The sequence below is a fragment of the Herpailurus yagouaroundi genome, unplaced genomic scaffold, assembly GCF_014898765.1.
Source record: "Herpailurus yagouaroundi ecotype Mexico unplaced genomic scaffold, PumYag 166, whole genome shotgun sequence".
NCBI lineage: Eukaryota > Metazoa > Chordata > Mammalia > Carnivora > Felidae > Herpailurus > Herpailurus yagouaroundi.
Window position 1 is genome coordinate 27,234,287 of NW_024412407.1, and position 18,436 is coordinate 27,252,722.

The 18,436-nt window shown below is 42.8% G+C and overlaps 2 protein-coding genes across 2 annotated transcripts in view; both read left to right on the top strand.

Annotated features, from left to right (window-relative positions):
- The window catches only part of LOC121038834 (cationic amino acid transporter 3-like), a 104,835-nt gene extending 101,602 nt beyond the window's left edge, over positions 1–3,233 (top strand). The window contains 3 exon segments of the mRNA XM_040488717.1: positions 1,215–2,106; positions 2,108–2,402; positions 2,405–3,233. Of these exon segments, the coding sequence (XP_040344651.1) occupies positions 1,402–2,106; positions 2,108–2,402; positions 2,405–3,162 (1,758 nt within the window). The 5' untranslated portion in view covers positions 1,215–1,401 and the 3' untranslated portion in view covers positions 3,163–3,233.
- The window catches only part of LOC121038833 (cationic amino acid transporter 3-like), a 124,851-nt gene that overhangs the window by 48,396 nt on the left and 58,019 nt on the right, over positions 1–18,436 (top strand). The window lies entirely within an intron of this gene.

An 18,436-nucleotide genomic window follows, 5' to 3' on the forward strand; every position in this document is an offset into this window, starting at 1 on the left:
ATATATATATATATATATATATACATATATATATGTAAATACATGTATATATGTATATATATACATGTATATGTGTATATACACATATATATGTATATATATAGGCATATTCAGAGAGTGGTTTGGGTGAGTTAAAAATAACTCCTTGTGAAAAATTAATAGGGAGTTACAAGTGAGTGTTTTAATAAAGCTCACAGAGCAGAACAGATTCTCCAAGCCATTGGGAGCTGACATCAGAGATGGCTCAGGGCGTTTATAGAGCATCTTGGGGCCAGAGAGGAGACTGTCTGCATAAGTCAGCTCTCCTTCTCTCCTGGAACCTAGGGAGGGAGGATACAGAAGTAATTGTTTTCATTGTGAGCTACTGAGCGAGGTGACTTAATTTTGTTTCTCCCTACCCATCATACTCTCTTAACTGTAGATATAACTGTGGTTAATTTTTGTCTCATTGTTTTGGGTTAGGATTATTGAATATCACAATTCACAAAACAGCTTTTCTGGCTCTGCTCCCTTCTTAGAAATGGACCCTCAGTTGGCTGCTGTATCCGTTTCTCCACTGTCTCTTCACCAGACAACCTGTTCATCTGGTTCTTGCAGGGAGTTATGAAGCCCCACCCTTTTCTTCTTCTTCTCCTTCCTCTTTTCAAAGTGCCTCTGTGAGCCTATATGGCTAATGTGAAGGGTTGAACTGTACATTCTTTGCCATTAGTACAGCTTAATGGATGATGCCGAATGATGAGAAAGAGGACCAAAGTGATACCTAAACCTGGCTAGCTGATTTGGGGGTTAAGAGTTTTAAGAGTGGAGGACCAACATTAGTATTTTAAACTCAGATTATTATTTTAAAAATGGTTCTGTAATACAATGAGGCCCTTATTCTGTGAATTAATGTGCATAACTCATGCCCAAGCACCTTGCAAACATCTGGTGCATGAATTATTGCATAATACATTCATGCTCTGCTGCATTTTACAGCTTGATTAGTACATGAAGCTACATGACTTAGATGAACCCAAATGGGAATATATCATCCAGTGTGTAAAAAAAGGAGAATGTTGGAGATATTTGTTACTTTTTGTGGGGGGAAAGCAGGTTTTTTTTTTTATGATGTCTTTTGGTGTCAGTTTCTGGGCTGCAACAGATGACATGGGACTTCTGAATTTGGGTTGGTTGGTAGAACACCATTGTCTAGTAAATATTTATTGTTTACTTAGGCTTTATGGAGGGACAGCATAAAGCAGATGAAATACAAAGCAGCAGATTTGAAATCTGAGCAACAGAACTCGGAAGCCCCAACCCAGCTCGACGTAACTCAGCTTCATCAAACTGAATCCCAGACTCCAGGCTTCCTGTGCTTGCTACAGCTCTCTGCTCCTAGAACCCTCTTCAATTCCAGCTACAATGCTGTGTCAGGCATTTCGCAGATTTGGTCAAAAACTGGTTCGCAGACTTCCTAAGGAGCAACAGTGTCCTTATGACACTGCCATAAGCCTGAGCACTCTGGATTTAGTGGTGCTGAGTGTAGACCACATATTGGGCGCAGGTGTGTATGTCCTGGCTGGTGAGGTGGCCAGCAATCAAGCAGGACCATCTTTTGTGATCTGCATTTTGGTGGCCGGCCTATCTTCTGTATTGGCTGGGCTGTGCTATGCAGAGATTAGTTCTCAGGTTCCCCATTCTGGCTCTGCATATCTTTACAGCTTTATCACTATAGGTGAAATCTGGGCTTTCATCACTGCCTGGAACCTCATCTTCTCCTATGTTGCTGATACAGCCATGGTGGCCCTGACATGGAACTTAGCTTTTGATTACCTGCGTGAGAACAGGATCTCTCAGACCCTGCATGAGAACATTGCACCACACGTTTCCCGTGTCCTTACAGAATATCTAGATTTCTTTGTTGTGGGCCTTGTGTTGTTCCTCATGGAATTGCCGACTCTGAGGATTAATCACTTTCTCCTGGTTAGCAGAGCAGTCACAATGTTGAAACTTTTGATTCTTAGCTTTATCATCATCACTGGCTTCATTAAAGGGGACCTGCACAACTGGAAGCTCACAGAAGAGGACTACGTAAAGGCTGGACTCAATGACACCTCAAGCTTGGGCCACCCTGGGCTATGGAGGATTTGTGCCTTTTGGCTTTGAAGGGATTCTCCGTGGAGCAGCTACCTGTTTCTATGCATTTATTGGTTTTGACAATATTGTTACCAGAGCTGAGGAAGCCCAGAATCCCCAGCGTTCCATCCCCATGAGCATTGTGGTTTCACTGCTCATCTGCTTTTTCGTGTACTTTAGTGTCTCTGCAGCACTTACACTTATGTTGCCTTACTACAAACTTCAACCTGGGAACACCTTGCCTGAAGCATTTCTCCATATTGGCTGGGCCCTTGGCTACTACGTTTTACCTTTGGATTTTTCTGTAGTCTTTCTGCACGCATCTTGGGCTTTATGTTACCCATTAAGCAGTTGATATACAAGATGGCAACAGATGGCCTCCTGTTCCCTGTCCTTGCCTGGATCCATGCTGGCACATACACCCCCATCATGGCCGCTGTGATCTTTGGAATTATTGCAGCCGTCATGATATTCTTCTTTAAACTCACAGATCTCTTGGACCTCAGGTCAATTGGGTCCCTGATATCTCATTCTCTGGTTGCTCTTTGTGTTCTCATCCTCAGGTATCAGCCTGAGGTGAAGAATGGGGCAAATGAAGCAGAGATGCAGGAGGAGAATGGACCTTCAGCAGAGAGGCTGACTCTACAGCGACTACTTTTTCCAGGCAGCTCCACCCCCACTCCACTCTCTGGCTGGGTTGTCCATGTTTGCTCATTACTGCTTGTTCTGCCACTCACTCTTCTTTGCCTGGTGCTGGCCCAGTGGCCAGTTCTACTTTCTGGAAACCCAGTGTGGATTTCACTGGTTGTGGTGCTCCTGGTGTTCATCACTGGGCTCACTGGTGTCATCTGGAGACAGCCACAGAGCTCCAGTTGCCTTCACTTTAAGGTCCCTGCTGTGCCTTTCCTCCCGCTACTGAGCATCTTTGTGAATGTTTGCCTTATGATGCAGCTGACAGCTGACACCTGGTCCCCTGTTGGTATCTGGATGCTGATTGGGTTTGCTATCTACTTTGCTTATGGGATCCAGCACAGCCTAGTTGCTTAATTCCACTTAAATTTGGGCCATGATTTTATATACTGCAATTTTGCTGAATTCACTTATCAGTTCTAACAGTTTTTGTTTTGTTTTGTTTTGTTTTGTTTTGTTTTGTTTTGTTTTGTTTTGTTTTGTTTGGTGGAGTCTTTTGGATTTTCCATGTAGAGTATCATGTCATCTGCAATGAGTGAAAGTTTGACTACTTTGCCAGTTCATATGCCTTTTATTTCTTCTTGTTATCTGATTGCTGAGGCTAGGACTTCCAGTACTATGTTAAACAACAGTAGTGAGGGGCGCCTGGGTGGCGCAGTCGGTTAGGCGTCTGACTTCAGCCAGGTCACGATCTCGCGGTCCGTGAGTTCGAGCCCCGCATCAGGCTCTGGGCTGATGGCTCGGAGCCTGGAGCCTGTTTCCGATTCTGTGTCTCCCTCTCTCTCTGCCCCTCCCCCGTTCATGCTCTGTCTCTCTCTGTCCCAAAAATAAATAAAAACGTTGAAAAAAAAAATTTAACAACAGTAGTGAGAGTGGACCTCCCTGTCATGTTCCTGACTCTAGGGGGAAAGCTCTCAGTTTTTCCCCACTGAGGATATTAGCTGTGGGTCTGTCATATATGTCCTTTATGATGTTGAGGCATGTTCCTTCTACTCCTACTTTCTTGAGGGTTTTTATCAAGAAAGATTCTGTATTTTGCCAAATGCTTTTTCTGCATCTGTTGAGAGAATCATATGGTTCTTATCTTTTCTTTATTAACGTGGTGTATCCATTGATTGATTTGCAGATATTGAACTATCCCTGCAGCTCAGGAATAAATCCCACTTGATGATGGTAAATAATGCTTTTAATGAATTATTGGAATTGATTTGCTAATATCTTGTTAAGAATTTTTGCATCCATATTAATCAGGGAAATTGGTCTGTAATTCACCTTTTCGTGGGGTCTTTGTCTGGTTTTGGAATCAACATAGAATGGGATGGAATCATCCCTCATAGAATGGGATTAGAAATTTTTTTTCCCATTTTTTGAAACAGCATCAGAAGAATAGGTGTTAACTCTTCTTTAAATATTTGATAGAATTCCCCTGGGAAGCCATTTGGTCTTGGACTCTTGTTTCTTGGAAGATTTTTTGATTACTGATCCAATTTCTTTACTGGTTACATGTCTGTTCAAATTTTCTATTTCTTCCTATTTCAGTTTTGGTAGTTTATATTCCTAGGTATTTATCCATTTCTCTCAGATTGCTCAATTTGTTGGCATATTATTGCTCATAATTTTCTCTCAGTATTGTTTGTATATCTGCATTGTTGGTTGTGATCTTTCCTCTTTCATTTGTGATTTTATTTATTTGGGTCCTTTCCTTTTTCTTTTTGATAAATATGGCTAGGGGATATCAATTTTGTTAATTCTTTCAAAGAACCAGGTCTTAACAACTGATCATTTCTAAAGTTATCTTTACCTAAAAAATTCTAGGATGTCCTCTGGTTCTTCTGTCCTGTGATTCTCCCAGTCAGATCTCTCTTCTGCATTAACTGTGAATATGAAGCACGCCCACTTTCACTATAACTAAGTGTTGGAACTGTAGAGGTACAACAAATAACACTCCATTTCTTCCTCCCATCTTCAGAAGCAATTGATAATCAAGACCTAGAGACAGACGATTAAGCCATCAGCTTTAAATATGAACCTTGATTGTCTTGCTAATCCTGCCTCACTAAATTAGACAGACTTACTCCTCATCTCAAGTAATGATGAGCACCCCCAACTCCCACCACGGGAGAGAGTTTTCTCTTATTAGATTCACTTGTGTTTCAGGTTGGAATGCAAGTGTTCTTTGGGCAGGTTGGCCCTGGATAAGAAAAGAAAATCAACTAAAACTGGAAGGGGCTGAGCTAGGTATGCTCAGTGCTGTCTCTTCTACTCACTAATCAAATTCACAATAAAAGAAGTCAGGGATATTACTCTTGTCAGTGGTGCTCACTTCAGGAAATGCCACCTTACCTGTAAGGTTTGTGAAAACACAGAATGATGGGCCCTGTGCCTGAAACGCCCAGAGTCTAAGAGACCCCCAAAAACGAACCACCAGAGTCCAGAGTCAAAGCTAAGCAGCAAGGGTCATTTATTGCAGGTTCAAACCTGGACCTCTGCGCCCCCATTGCCGGTGATGCCAAGACGCCCTGAGAGAGGTTTTTACACCCCTTTTATAGACAGGTACAAACAAGTCATGGGGAAATCAGGAATTTTCCACAGTTACAGAGCTGCGATTGGTTGGTGTTTAAAGTTGGACACTTAACAGTATTTGATTGGTTCCTGCCTTTAGGTCAGACCACAACCGGGGGTACAGGTATCACAATGATTGATCAGGAATACACGGATGTGCCAAGCAACAATGATTGATCAGGAGTACACAGATGTGCCAAGTAACAATGGTTGATCAAGAATATACGGATGTGCCAGGCAATAATGATTGATCAGGAATACATGGGCGCGCCAAGCAATTGTACAGAAGCGGAACAAGCTGGTTAAGCTTGGTTAGGTTTCAGTTTCCCGTAACTTAAGCTTTTAAGTTTCAATTTTCTCAGGCCTCTCATGCCCAGCATTTGGAATTCAGAGGGCCTGGGTGAGGCCCAGAACTTGTACTGCTAACAAATTCCCAGGTGTTGTTGACACTGCTGTTCCAGGGACCACACACGGAAAACCAAAGCTCCAGCTGAAGCTCTTCCACGTGTAAAGACGAAGTGGTGACAACAAAGATGCAGTTTGAACACTTATCTTCATTTAATGAAACAATCAGATTAAAATGCCATCATTAATCCTCTCACAGTGGGGAACTCATAGTGAATCATTTCACAATGTATATGTCTATCAACTCACCACAATGTACACTTTAAATATCTTACAACTTTGTGTCAATTTTACTTCAATAAAACTGAAATTAAAAAATATGTATATGTATATATATACATATTTACATATATACATATACAGTTATCTGTGTGTCTTTATTTTCTTTATTCCCCGATTGCAGATCATAAGTTATGAGTATATGTTGTTCACCCCAGGGCACTCAGCTGCCTGCCAGGCACATAATGAATACATAATAAATTTATGTTAAATATAATTGAGCCTTACACATTTCTTTGGTTCAGTAAATTTCCCTTCCTTTCAGGCTAGCAGTGTGCTACTCCTTTAAAACTTTCCTCTGGGAGACTTCCTTGACAAACAACTTTTCTCTCCATCCAGTACTATATTTAGAACTGTTTCTAGGTCTGTACCCAGCATCTAGAACTGTACCCAGGCACTTTTAGTTTTGCCTTTGTGTGGCTCTGCCTGAGTTCTGGTGACTGTCCTGTCTTTTCTATCAGAGTAGAATGCTGCTCAGGGCAAAAGTACATTCTGCTCTTCCTGTAGACCCAACAGTAAGAACAGTGTTGTTTACTGAAAGAGCAAAAGGGAAAATACGGCCTCACAGAACCACCCCTGGTCCCACACCAGCTATTTCTATGGTATGTAGGGAGGGGGCCAAAGTACCAAAATTGATAGAAGGCCTAACCTGCTCTATCTGACTCAAGGGAATTCTTGAACAGGAGACTGGCTCCAGCATGGGTACAACAGGTACTTTCTTAAATCACTTAAAGTTTGAGGGAGGAGTTAAGATGGCAGAGAAATAGGGAAACCCTAGGCTTTCCTCATCTCTCAAACACAGCTATATTGAGGTCAGATCACTTTGAACACCTAGGAAATTGATCTGTAGACTGGAAGAAGGATTTCCAAAGTTGGTGGGAAAGTGTGGCTTGTACAAGGTGCATAGAAGTGAATTGGGGGAGAGAAAAATGGCAGTGTCTTGGTGTAGAGATCTCTGGGGCTCACTGGGAGAGAACAGTCCCCTTCCTGGAGTACTTAGGACAAAAGACCCCTTAGGCATCAGCAAAAGGTCTTTCACCCAGAGGGCTTGCCAAGAGTGCATATAACCTTGTTGCTGCTTTTTTAGATATGCTACACCATAGATTCCACGCACTAAGCAGGCAGGGGGCTATTTTTCTGGGAAAAGGACAACAGACACAGCGTGGAGAGGCTCTAATCTAAGGGATGGGGGGTAGGGGGGCGGATCTGCGTGGTGCCAGATCCTTTAAGACTTTGAATTTTGAATCCCAGGCACTTGCCAAAGAAAAACGTTGGATAGTTGTGTCACAGGGCATGCTGATTGCCCTAGCTATTCTATAAGGGCTGCCTGAACAAGGGAATGGGGTGGCTCCACTTTCCCACCAACATCAACATGGTGGGACCCTAGAGAGCAGCACAGAGACCCCCAGTAGAGGCAGGACCCCCTTATGCCAAACTCCACCCCTCTGTACCTGGCAACTGCTCATTTACTGGGCAAGACTGACTCTGAGCCAACTCAGCAGCCTCTCCTCCAGACCAGCACAGCCAGCACTCTCGATGCACCTAGTGTACTGAAAATCAAGTGCTTCCAAATGACACCTGCAGTTCTGGTTAAAATAGTCTAAGTTTTATGGTTGGCATAGAAGAGCCAGTGTTTTTCTACTGTATTTATTTTTGAGTCCTGCTTGGCAAGCGAGGGATAGTAAGCTACTTTCTTACTTGTGAAATTTCTCATATTCCCAACAAGGAATTGGTGATTCCAAGGAAGCCTCCTATGGGCAGGATTACCCATACAGGTACCAACTCCTTTAGATGTTTTTTGTTTGTTTCTTTGTTTTGTTTTGTTTTTAAAGACTGTTTATAAAGGTGCATATAAACCACATCTTCTTCATCCACTCATCAACTGAGGAATAATACTTGACAATGAGAAAGAATGAAATCTGGCCATTTGCAGCAATGCGGATGGAACTGGAGGGTATTATGCTAAGTGAAATAAGTCAAAGAAAGACAGATACCATATGTTTTCACTCACATGTGGATCTTGAGAAAGTTAACAGAAGACCATGGGGGAGGGTAAGGGGGAAAAAAGTTACAGAGAAGGAAGGAGGCAAACCATAAGAAGCTCTTAAATACTGAGAACAAACTGAAGGTTAATGGGGGTTGGGGGAGAGAGCAGAACAAGCAATGATGGGCATTGAGGAGGACACTTGCTGGGATTAGCAAGTGATGTATGGAAACCAATTTGACAATTATATTTATTTTTTTAATATGAAATTTATTGTCAAATTGGTTTGCATACAACACCCAGTGCTCATCCCAACAGGTGCCCTCCTCAATGCCCATCACCCACTTTCCCCTCCCTCCCACCTCCCATCAACCCTCAGTTTATTCTCATTTTTTAAGAGTCTCTTACCTCTAGCCAGGCTTCTCAAAAAGAAAAGGGAGATGACCCAAATGGATAAAATCATGAATGAAAATGGAATTATTACAACCAATCCTTCAGAAATACAAGCAATTTTCAGGGGATACTATGAAAAATTATATGCCAACAAACTGGGCAACCTGGAAGAAATGGACAAATTCCTAAACACGCACACACTTCCAAAACTCAAACAGGAAGAAATAGAAAACTTGAACAGACCCATAACCAGTGAAGAAATTGAATCAGTTATCAAAAATCTCCCAACAAATAAGAGTCAAGGACCAGATGGCTTCCCTGGGGAATTCTACCAGACATTTAAAGTGGAGATAATACCTACCCTTCTCAAGCTGTTCCAAAAAACAGAAAGGGAAGAAAAACTTCCAGACTCATTTTATGAATCTAGCTTTACTTTGATTCCCAAACCAGAGACCCAGCAAAAAAAAGAGAACTACAGGTCAATATCCCTGATGAATATGGATGCAAAAATTCTCAACAAGATACTAGCAAATCGAATTCAACAGCATATAAAAATAATTATTCACTATGATCAAGTGGGATTCATTCCTGGGCTGCAGGGCTGGTTCAACATTCACAAATCAATGGAATACATCACATCACATTAATAAAAGAAAAGAACCATAGGATCCTGTCAATGCAGAAAAAGCATTTGACAAAATTCAGCATCCTTTCTAAATAAAAGCCCTCAAGAAAGTCTGGATAGAAGGAACATACTTAAATATAATGAAAGTCATTTATGAAAAGCCCACAGCTAACATCATCCTCAATGGGGAAAAACTGAGAGCTTTCCCCCTGAGATCAGGAACAAGACAGGGATTACCACTTTCACCACTGTTGTTTAACATAGTGTTGGAAGTTCTAGCATTAGCAATCAGACAACAAAAGGAAACAAAGACATTGAAATTGGCGAAGATGAAGTCAAGCTTTCACTTTTTGCAGATGACATGATTTTATACATGGCAAACCCGATTGACTCCACCAAAAGTCTGCTAGAACTGATACATGAATTCGACAATTATGTTTAAAAAAATAAAGACTGGTGCAAAAACCTTATAAGAACATCTAATATTATTTGGGGAGAGAAAACTTACACCCAAAATGGGAAGAAAAATATACTGAAATAGGAGGTATTAGTAGCTGTATAAGGATGAAGCCATCTTTACTTTGGAAGGGAAGGTATGAGTAGAAACTGAGAATGAGATATTGGTCAAGAGACACTTCATGGAGGAGGATGCCTATGGAGCAATTTGGGAAATAAAATAACATAGGTGAATTGGAAAATAAAAGGGACAGTAATTCTAGGGTACACAGACATTTAAAAAGGAGTCATGCAGGGGCGCCTGGGTGGTGCAGTCGGTTAGGCGTCCGACTTCAGCCAGGTCACGATCTCGCGGTCCGTGAGTTTGAGCCCCGCGTCAGGCTCTGGGCTGATGGCTCGGAGCCTGAAGCCTGTTTCCGATTCTGTGTCTCCCTCTCTCTCTGCCCCTCCCTCGTTCATGCTCTGTCTCTCTCTGTCCCAAAAATAAATAAACGTTGAAAAATAAATAAATAAATAAAAAGGAGTCATGCAAGAATGAGACTCTTGTGAGGGATGTTTGTATTTGCATTTGAAGGGAATTTATGAGCCAGGTTTGTATTGTGTATTGTGTCATGGAGTGAGATTGCTGAATCAGAAAAGGATGAGATATGATTCTCTATTGCCATGTGGAGGACAGACAGACAGAAGGATGTGGACAGATAGACTTTCCCTGGGAGGAAGTTGTTACAAGTCACATAGGTCTTGGTCTTCAAAGTGTGGTCCATGAACCAGCAGCATGGTGTCATCTGGGAGCTTGCTAGAAATGCAGAATCTTAGGCCCCAACCCAGACCTATTAAATCAGAACCTGCATTTTCAACAGTCTCCCAAGGTATTTGTATGTTCTTTCAGGTTTCAGAAGAACTCACCTTAGATGATGGATGACAGTTGCCTCAGATGAGCACTATGGAAGGTCTGAAAACTTTAGAATTGGGAGCACAAGAGGAGGGGCCAAGGCTGGGAAAATTGAATTTGAGGAAGGGGGAGAAGTCTTGGCTTTGGCTGCCCTCCTGTCCCCAGGCCTCCCACACCAGACACTGTGCCATGGTTTGGCACTCTGCCACTTTAGGAAAATGCCTGCCGTGCCCATGTTGGAGTCTGCCTGGTCCTCGGGGGCTCTCCTGGGGCAAGTATTGTGGGGTTAGGAGAGCTGTCAATTCTGTTACCCCTACTTCATGTGATGGCCTGAAGAGTTATTAGTTCATTTTAGTCATGATCCACCTCAAGGTTGTACTGTTTCTTATTCATATGGGTGATAATGTGATAATACTAATTTAGGAGGCTATGGAAATTGGGAGGATTGAAATAGGACCTTTTAACTATCTTTCAGGAGAATTAGGGTGCTTTCCTCTTTCAGAAGTTTTAAGGAGAGACAAGATGACTACATAAAGGGCTGTACCCTGGTAGGGACCAAATTAAACCTTTTTAAGGAATATTTTGATGATTGTATTGGGCTAATAACAAAATATATGAGACCTATAATTCCAGAGACCTGAACTGATAAACACTGGAACAATGTTATCAGGGGGCATTTGAGAATATTCCTCAGGCTTTGATGGTTTTTGTACCTCATCCTCAATCAGAATGGGTGATAAGAGAGACTGTTATTCAAGGAAAACATATTCAGATAGATGATAAGGAAGAATTTCTGAGATTAGAGGGTGAAGGGGGAGACAGGAGAGTGCAGGCTCTTTGGCCATAGGTATGGCTGTCTCACTTGGGTTTGGAATCCTCAGATGGTCCTCTGCCAAGAAACAGGGAAATTTACAAAATGAACTCTCACAATCTCCTTTACCCAAAGAATTCTCCTGTCAACTTGTGAAATGCAAGGGTGGGATGGATATGTGGTGTATGTAAAGTGGTGAAACATGGGGGTGATGAATGACCAAAGGAAAAAAAAAATCTTATTAAAGCATTGAAATCTACTAAAAATGATAAAACAGGGCTTGGATTTAGGAAATAAATTGCATGTTAGGGCTCAAATAAGAGTTTTAAGTTTCCATGTCCTTCATCTCTTCATGTATTTATCTTGTCTCATTGATGAGATTTGAAAACCTCCTAAGGGCACTTTTTGGGATGAGCACTGGATGTTGTATGGAAACCAATTTGACAATAAATTTAATATATTGAAAAAAAATAAAATAAAAAAAATAAAAACCTCCTAAGGGAAAAGAACATCTCTTTTATGTATTATCTCTTCATATCTCTAATTCCCACAAAGTGATGATAAACATAATAGCATAATAACATTTGTTGACTACTATGCCTATACTTTATTCCAAACACTTTACATACTCATCTATTTAACACAAATGTTCTATGAGGTGAGTATTGTTTTGGTCACTTTACAAAAGTTGAAACTATGGCTCAGAGAGGTTATGCCACTTGTGTAAAGTGAGTAGTGAAGCTAGGATTTGTACCCCTTCAGCTGTCTTCTGCAGGGAGTAGTGGCTCAGTAAAGGACTGATGATCATTGAAACTTGATGGCATAGAGTAGTTGAAAGACAGTAGAAAATTCCAAATAATGAAAAATGAAAAAAACAATTTATTTTTTTTGTGGCATGTAGTCAGAGAGACACTTAGTGACACATGGAAGCTTATATTCACAAATTCTCTCATTCACCTACACTGTGCCCCACCCTTATTCAATGAATTTTCAATGAATAAAGAACTTCATTGAAATTCATGTGTATGTGCAAACTATATGGACATATGTGTTTGAATTTGTGTGGAAATACGTGCCAAGGAGTGGGCCACCTCTTTCTGCTAGGTCTAGAAACATGTGCATATTTGTTAGACTTATTGGATATGGTGTGTGTGTGTGTGTGTGTGTGTGTGTGTGCACGCGCGCAGTGTATTGTGTGCATGTGTGTGAGTGCATGTACACAAATCCTGAAGGACTTCAACCAGCTATAAGGAACTGCCTGCTTTCCGCCCCCCACCCTCATTGATATATTTGTACCAAACACTGATATTTACTTTTCATCACCTCTCAACGGAACCTGAATGAGTTTTCTTCCTGGGAAGATTATAGCTAAGACACTGGGCTGCTTGGAGCCCCTATAAATCTGCTGCAGTCATAAGAGGTTTGCAGAGAAAGAAAAACAGCAGCCACAATGCAATCCCTTCCTGTCTTTTACTTTCTAGCCTGATACACAGCAGCCCTTGTATGCACACCACCCATGTAACCACCTCACCTCTCTCCTAGAACCCCTCATGGAAGATACTAAGGGAAGACATTTTACTTCTTTACGCCCAAGTGAGACTTTCTATTTGGGCCATCCCAGAAAGAAGAGAATTTAAAACTATACCAGTGAAGGAATTTAGATTTGAGATTGTGAGAAATTGGTCATTTGTGAAACTAATTTCATGGAAAGCAATGGGCTTTGACAGAAGCAAAGTTGGAAAGAGGAGTTGAATGTCTCTGTTTACATGTTTAGAAAACTTGAAGCAAACCCCCTGAAGGGGGAATGATCTGCACATGATTTGAAGGCAGACACAGTGTAGGAACTCCCCCCCCCCCCCCGCCAATCCCACTCCAATGCCAGTACTTTTTTATGAGGGTTTTTTATGACAAACTTTACTTTACATCTGACATTTCACAGCATCTCTTGTCCAGAGAAGGAGGAAATACAGATATTACATAATATAGCATCAGTACATTGAGGAAAATGGACTATGGAGATGGAAGAAGAGATTTCTTCCTTTCCCAGGTATGCAAATTACCTGACTTAATTTGTGTAGTGTGTGCTTTTCTGTGTTTGTACTCTTCTCAGGAACAAGATTAAGAAGTCCTGTCACTCTTAAGAAATGACTCAGTGGGGGAAGAGAGGAGATGAGAGACATATAGGTGGAGGTATAATGGATATGCTGTCCCAATTGAACCTTACACCCCTTCAAGAAGACCAAGTACAAGAAAACTGGGGATAAATGGAAGTTGAGCTAGGACCCAGGTCCTGGCTCCTGTCTTCCATATTCAAAGCCTCAGCTTTTGCAGTTTTAGCTTGAAGTTCACTGGTCCTTGCATTTCACTCTCCAATAATGAATAGAAGTTAAATACCAAAGATCCTTAGCGTCACCAAATTTTCCTTTCCTTTCCATTCAAAGCAAAAACAAAATTGGCCGCTAGTTTAGGTTTGGAATCAGCAGGCCTTTTCCCTAAGACCTAAATAGTCTGGACGTCAGCAGGGACAGATCCCTCAAATTCCTTCCCAGAGACCAACTAGCCAAGAACAGCTATTCTCTTGTGGTCTTCCAAGGAATTATTAGCCCAATAGACTAGGAGGGATCCCTGGCATGGTACAGGCCAACTGCTCCACGGTGGGTTGGACACCAGAGGGGCACTGGTTCCCAGCTGACTCGACAAAATTTGTCACTGAAACCCAAGTTCAGCTGCCCATCATTGCTCCAAAAGCCAACACTCAAGAGGGGAGGTTTGTTTGGAAAGGAATATGAGCTTTATTCAGGAGCCCATCTACCTGAGGAGAAGGCAGACTCTTGTCCAAAGAGCAACTCCCAGGTCTCTGCCTAGCCCAGGGATTTTAAAGGAACTTAGGGCAGTTAATCAGCAAAGGGAGTACAGTGATCCCTAATGTTGCTTGATTACATGCATACTTGATAATATCAGATACAGATGTAATCTCAGTTCTAGGAAATTGTGCAAGGGGGTCTAGTTCCTTGGTGCACAAGGGTGGGTGGTGTGGTGCAAGTTTCTGTATTCTTTTTCATGATGTGCAGAAGGCTCTGTTCTTTTCTAAGAAAGGATGCATGATTTATAGGTATACTAAGAAAGGTTAGTTAATCATGTGGGCTCAGGGTGTTGGTAAGGGATTAAAGAATAGTGGAAGATTTTCCCTGGGACGGCTCCCTTGGAGATGATTAGCACTTCAAATCCTTCGATTCACAGGCTCAGCATTTCATCGTTAGTATTTTGGCTGAGTTCAGCAGCATTAAAGGTTATTAAAGAACATCTAACCTGGAAAGGGGCAATAATGGGCCAAGAGGGGTGGGAGTCAGGGTTGGGGCAAGTGAGTTCCATGGAGTCAGGCAACCCAGAGATCAAGTTTCCAGAAGTTTTCACAACTGAAGATTTGTGGCTGAAAGAGACCAGGTTTCTGTGTCAAGGACAGCAGGACTGGAAGTGTGTTAGGGGAGATAATCACCACGGAGGTTGGGAGATGGAATGTGGTTGCTTTCTGTGGGTGGACACTTTGCTGATGGACGTTTTACCTGTCTTTTAATCCTCCCAGAATTATTAGGGAAATGTTATTAATTGAATCTTACAGGTGATGATGAAACTGAAGATCAGAGAGTTTGTATCAAGTGCCCAAGGTAACAGAGCACATTAAGAAGCAAAAGTAGAATTTGAACTCAGGTCCTTGGCTCTGAGCCATACCACTGGGAAGAAGGTTTATAATTTCACAATACCACTGGGCAGAAGGTTTTATTCTTTTCTTTTATGTGACTGCCTTAGCTGAAGTTGTGGGAGTGCAAGGTGAGGTGAGGAGTGTCAGATAGGTGCTCAAAAGTGTCTGTTGAGAGAAGGAATGAGTTATCTCTGCAGATTCCATTTCCATGCTGTGGGCCAGAGTCCTACAGACTGTGGCAGGAAGGGGAATATAGCAAAGGAGTTCCAGTATGGGCCCAGAAACTGAAAATATGTTTCCTGTGGGTTTACATGTTTTCTCCTGGATATTCTAGATCTCTAGAATCTAGAGGACTGGGCACTGGATTTTTAGAAGAAAAGAATATAGTGTACATGTGTACAAGGGTGTTTGATGAGTGTATGAGAGTGTATAAGTTTGGATGTACATGCCCTTCTGTAAATGTATAAGTTCATGAATATGTGTCTTTGTATTGCATACATGTGACAATGTGACGTATAAGTGTGTATATGTGAATATTTTGAGGGTATGTTTGTGTGCATATGTATAATTGTGAGTATCTGTGTGTGTGTGTATCTGCATGTGTGCAGGTGCATTTGTACATGTGTATATGTGTTTGTGCTGTCCCAGTGAAGCCTGAAGACTCATAGCTGAAGATGTCTTTGATTTGTGCAAACTTCTGCCAGATTTCAGGCTGTGGTATGGGGTGGGGTGAAGCAGGAAGCCAGAAGAGAAAGGCTGTCTGTACTTGGGGTGTGAGAGGTTGGGTAGCCTAAGCAGTGGACGTGTCTGTCCTGCCAGGCACAAGGGGATGGCATCAGGGTCCCAGGTCTGAGGCATGGTGGAGACTGGTTCCTGAGGCTTTAGCTCAGGGCTTACATTAGAAGAGCTCAGAGGCCCTGCTCTGACCAGGGAGGGCCATAAAGAGATGGGGATGGGGTGGGAAGGTAGACAGACAGTGGAGGGTTCAGACATACTTTCTGCACCCTCCAACCCCCAAGATTTGGGATGATGTAACCAGGCTGCTGTTCCTGGCTCTATGCTCCACCTATTCTGCCTGAGGCCACAGAGTCCCCAGAAGTCTTTGTGAACCACCTTCTGAGGCTGGGATGACCAGAATCACAGTGAAAAGTTCTTTCTGGCCAGTACCACCAAGACAGGTCCAAAACAAGTCCTTGTCTCTTTGAGACTTCTGGTAAAGCCATATGTGTTTTCTTACTGAATTTCACACAAGCTGAGGCTTTCAGACCCCTTGTGCTGGGAAGTTCTTACTGAGTCTAACTCAAATCCTCCTTTTGCACTTTGTGCCCAATAAGCCCAGGCTGAATTTGTAAAATTAGAGCCCAGCACCCTCACCCCCACTTCTGGATAGAGAAGTAGGTCAGAGTGTAGGGACATTGAGAGGATGTGGGGTGAATCCTGGTGGATCACAGATGGGTCAGGCCTTTCCTGGAAGGAGGGCCATGGTCAACAGGGCAGATTCATAGAAGAGAGATCAGAAACCACCAGTTTTTCCTGTTTTCCCTGTGACTCCAAGTAGTGCCAGGGGAAACTGAGGCTATGATACGAGGAACCAAGAATAGAGCCAGGAAAGTTCTTACCTGTGTGAAGATTTGAGGAGCCTCTGGAAACACAAGACAAAGACCAAATGATGAATGAGGAGAAGTTCTTCTTACAGCTCAGGAAGTAGGAAGGGAGGTGCGGGGGCTGTGGGACTCTGAGGGACAGAGGGGTGTGTGTGCTGAGGGTGAGTGTGTGCACAGCATGGTGTTTGTGGTGTACGTGTCTGTGCTCCGTGGCTAACAGTCCTTTGTGCACCAGTCATGTATGTAAACATACATAAAATGGGAAAAGGTATATTTTGACATGAGTTTTATAAACCTAGCATTCTGAGCTGGCTTCCCACTGGGGACTACAAAGTATGCTTTTCTTTTACGAGCAGCAGTCAGCACAAATGGGAAGACCCTTGTATTGGGAATTAAAAAAACATGGGTTCCAGTTCTGGCTCTAGTTATCAGCTGGAACCCTGTGAAGCATCACCTCTGAGGCAGGATGTCATCTGTTCTCTGAAAAGTGGTACAGCCCACAGTACTGGGACCAGAAAATGGAAGGGGGCTGAGTAGGTGATGGAATTTCAGGGGCCAATGAGAATAGGGATGCCAGAGGAGAGGACTGCAGGAGGGATTTCCAAAATCAGAAATTTGTGTGTTGTTGCTGGAGCCCAGGGCTCCCCCAGCCTGGGAGCCCAGCCCTATCTCAGCGCCGAGGGCCCAGGGCTAGCTCTGCAGAGAGAGTCATTCTCTGCCACCCTCTTGTGGCTGCCCAGGCTTCTCAGGTCTCTGCCAAGAAGTTTCCCTTCAAATCCAGAAAGGCTTGCCACTCATCTCAATGGTAAAAATTGCATATATCAGGAAATGATGTTTGGTCATCCAACCACGTCTTTCCCCCCATCTCCCCTGGTTTCAGGAGGCACTCACGACCTCATTAAGATTGAAAAAGTCTTCCTGATATTTAACCCTATTTGCCATTGCCTGAAGTTTTAAGTTTGGCTTTTGGGGATGTGCAGTGGAGACAAGGCACTGAAATCAAGATATTTGAGCAAACAGCAATTTCTCTCCCTTCTTGGATTCCATCTCCAACCTCAACTTCCAAGTGTCCTTGAAAGTTTTCAAAGAAAAAAAGCAAGGATAGTGACATTCCTGGCGAAAATGAGTCTGGAGTGGACCAGGCACGAGGAGCCTAGGCTTCTAAAGATTTGCACCTGAGCTCAGTCCCTCAGCCTCAGCATGGAAATGGATTGGCAGGAGCCAGGAGGCAAGAGAGACAGGGATGCTGGAGGGAGATGACATATTTGACAGATGCTGACGAGACTCCTTATCTGCTAGCTCTGGAATCCCTTTCCAGATTTGCACCTGAGCTCAGTCCCCCAGCCTCAGCATGGAAATGGATTGGCAGGAGCCAGGAGGCAAGAGACAAGGATGCTGGAGGGAGATGACATATTTGACAGATGCTGACGAGACTCCTTATCTGCTAGCTCTGGAATCCTTTCCCACACACCAGGCTGCCCTGACTCTTCCCTTTCAGTGTTCAGTGCTCACTAGTGACTGCCTGTCTTTAGGGAGACTCCCCGGAGGCCAAGTGTCAAAGTGTCACTGGGTGGGCAAGGGGGAAGAGGAGGAAGGAGGAATGCCAGGTAAATTACTGAGGAGGAGGTGGAATAACTGGGATTTGGGCTGGGATCCCATGATCACTGGGGTGCTTGGAATGCTTGGCAGGGGAAACTCCAGGGGGCAGATACTGAGTTGCTGATAGTGAGTGAGTGGGGCTGGGAGTAAGAAGGAATATTGAAAGGGATTGAATTCCACTGATTTAGGTTCTTCTTTTGGGAGACCTGGTGGAAAATGAGCCAGTGACTTTATTTCCTATATACAAGAGAATTTCATATATATATGAAATATACATATACATATACATATACATATACATATACATATACATATACATAT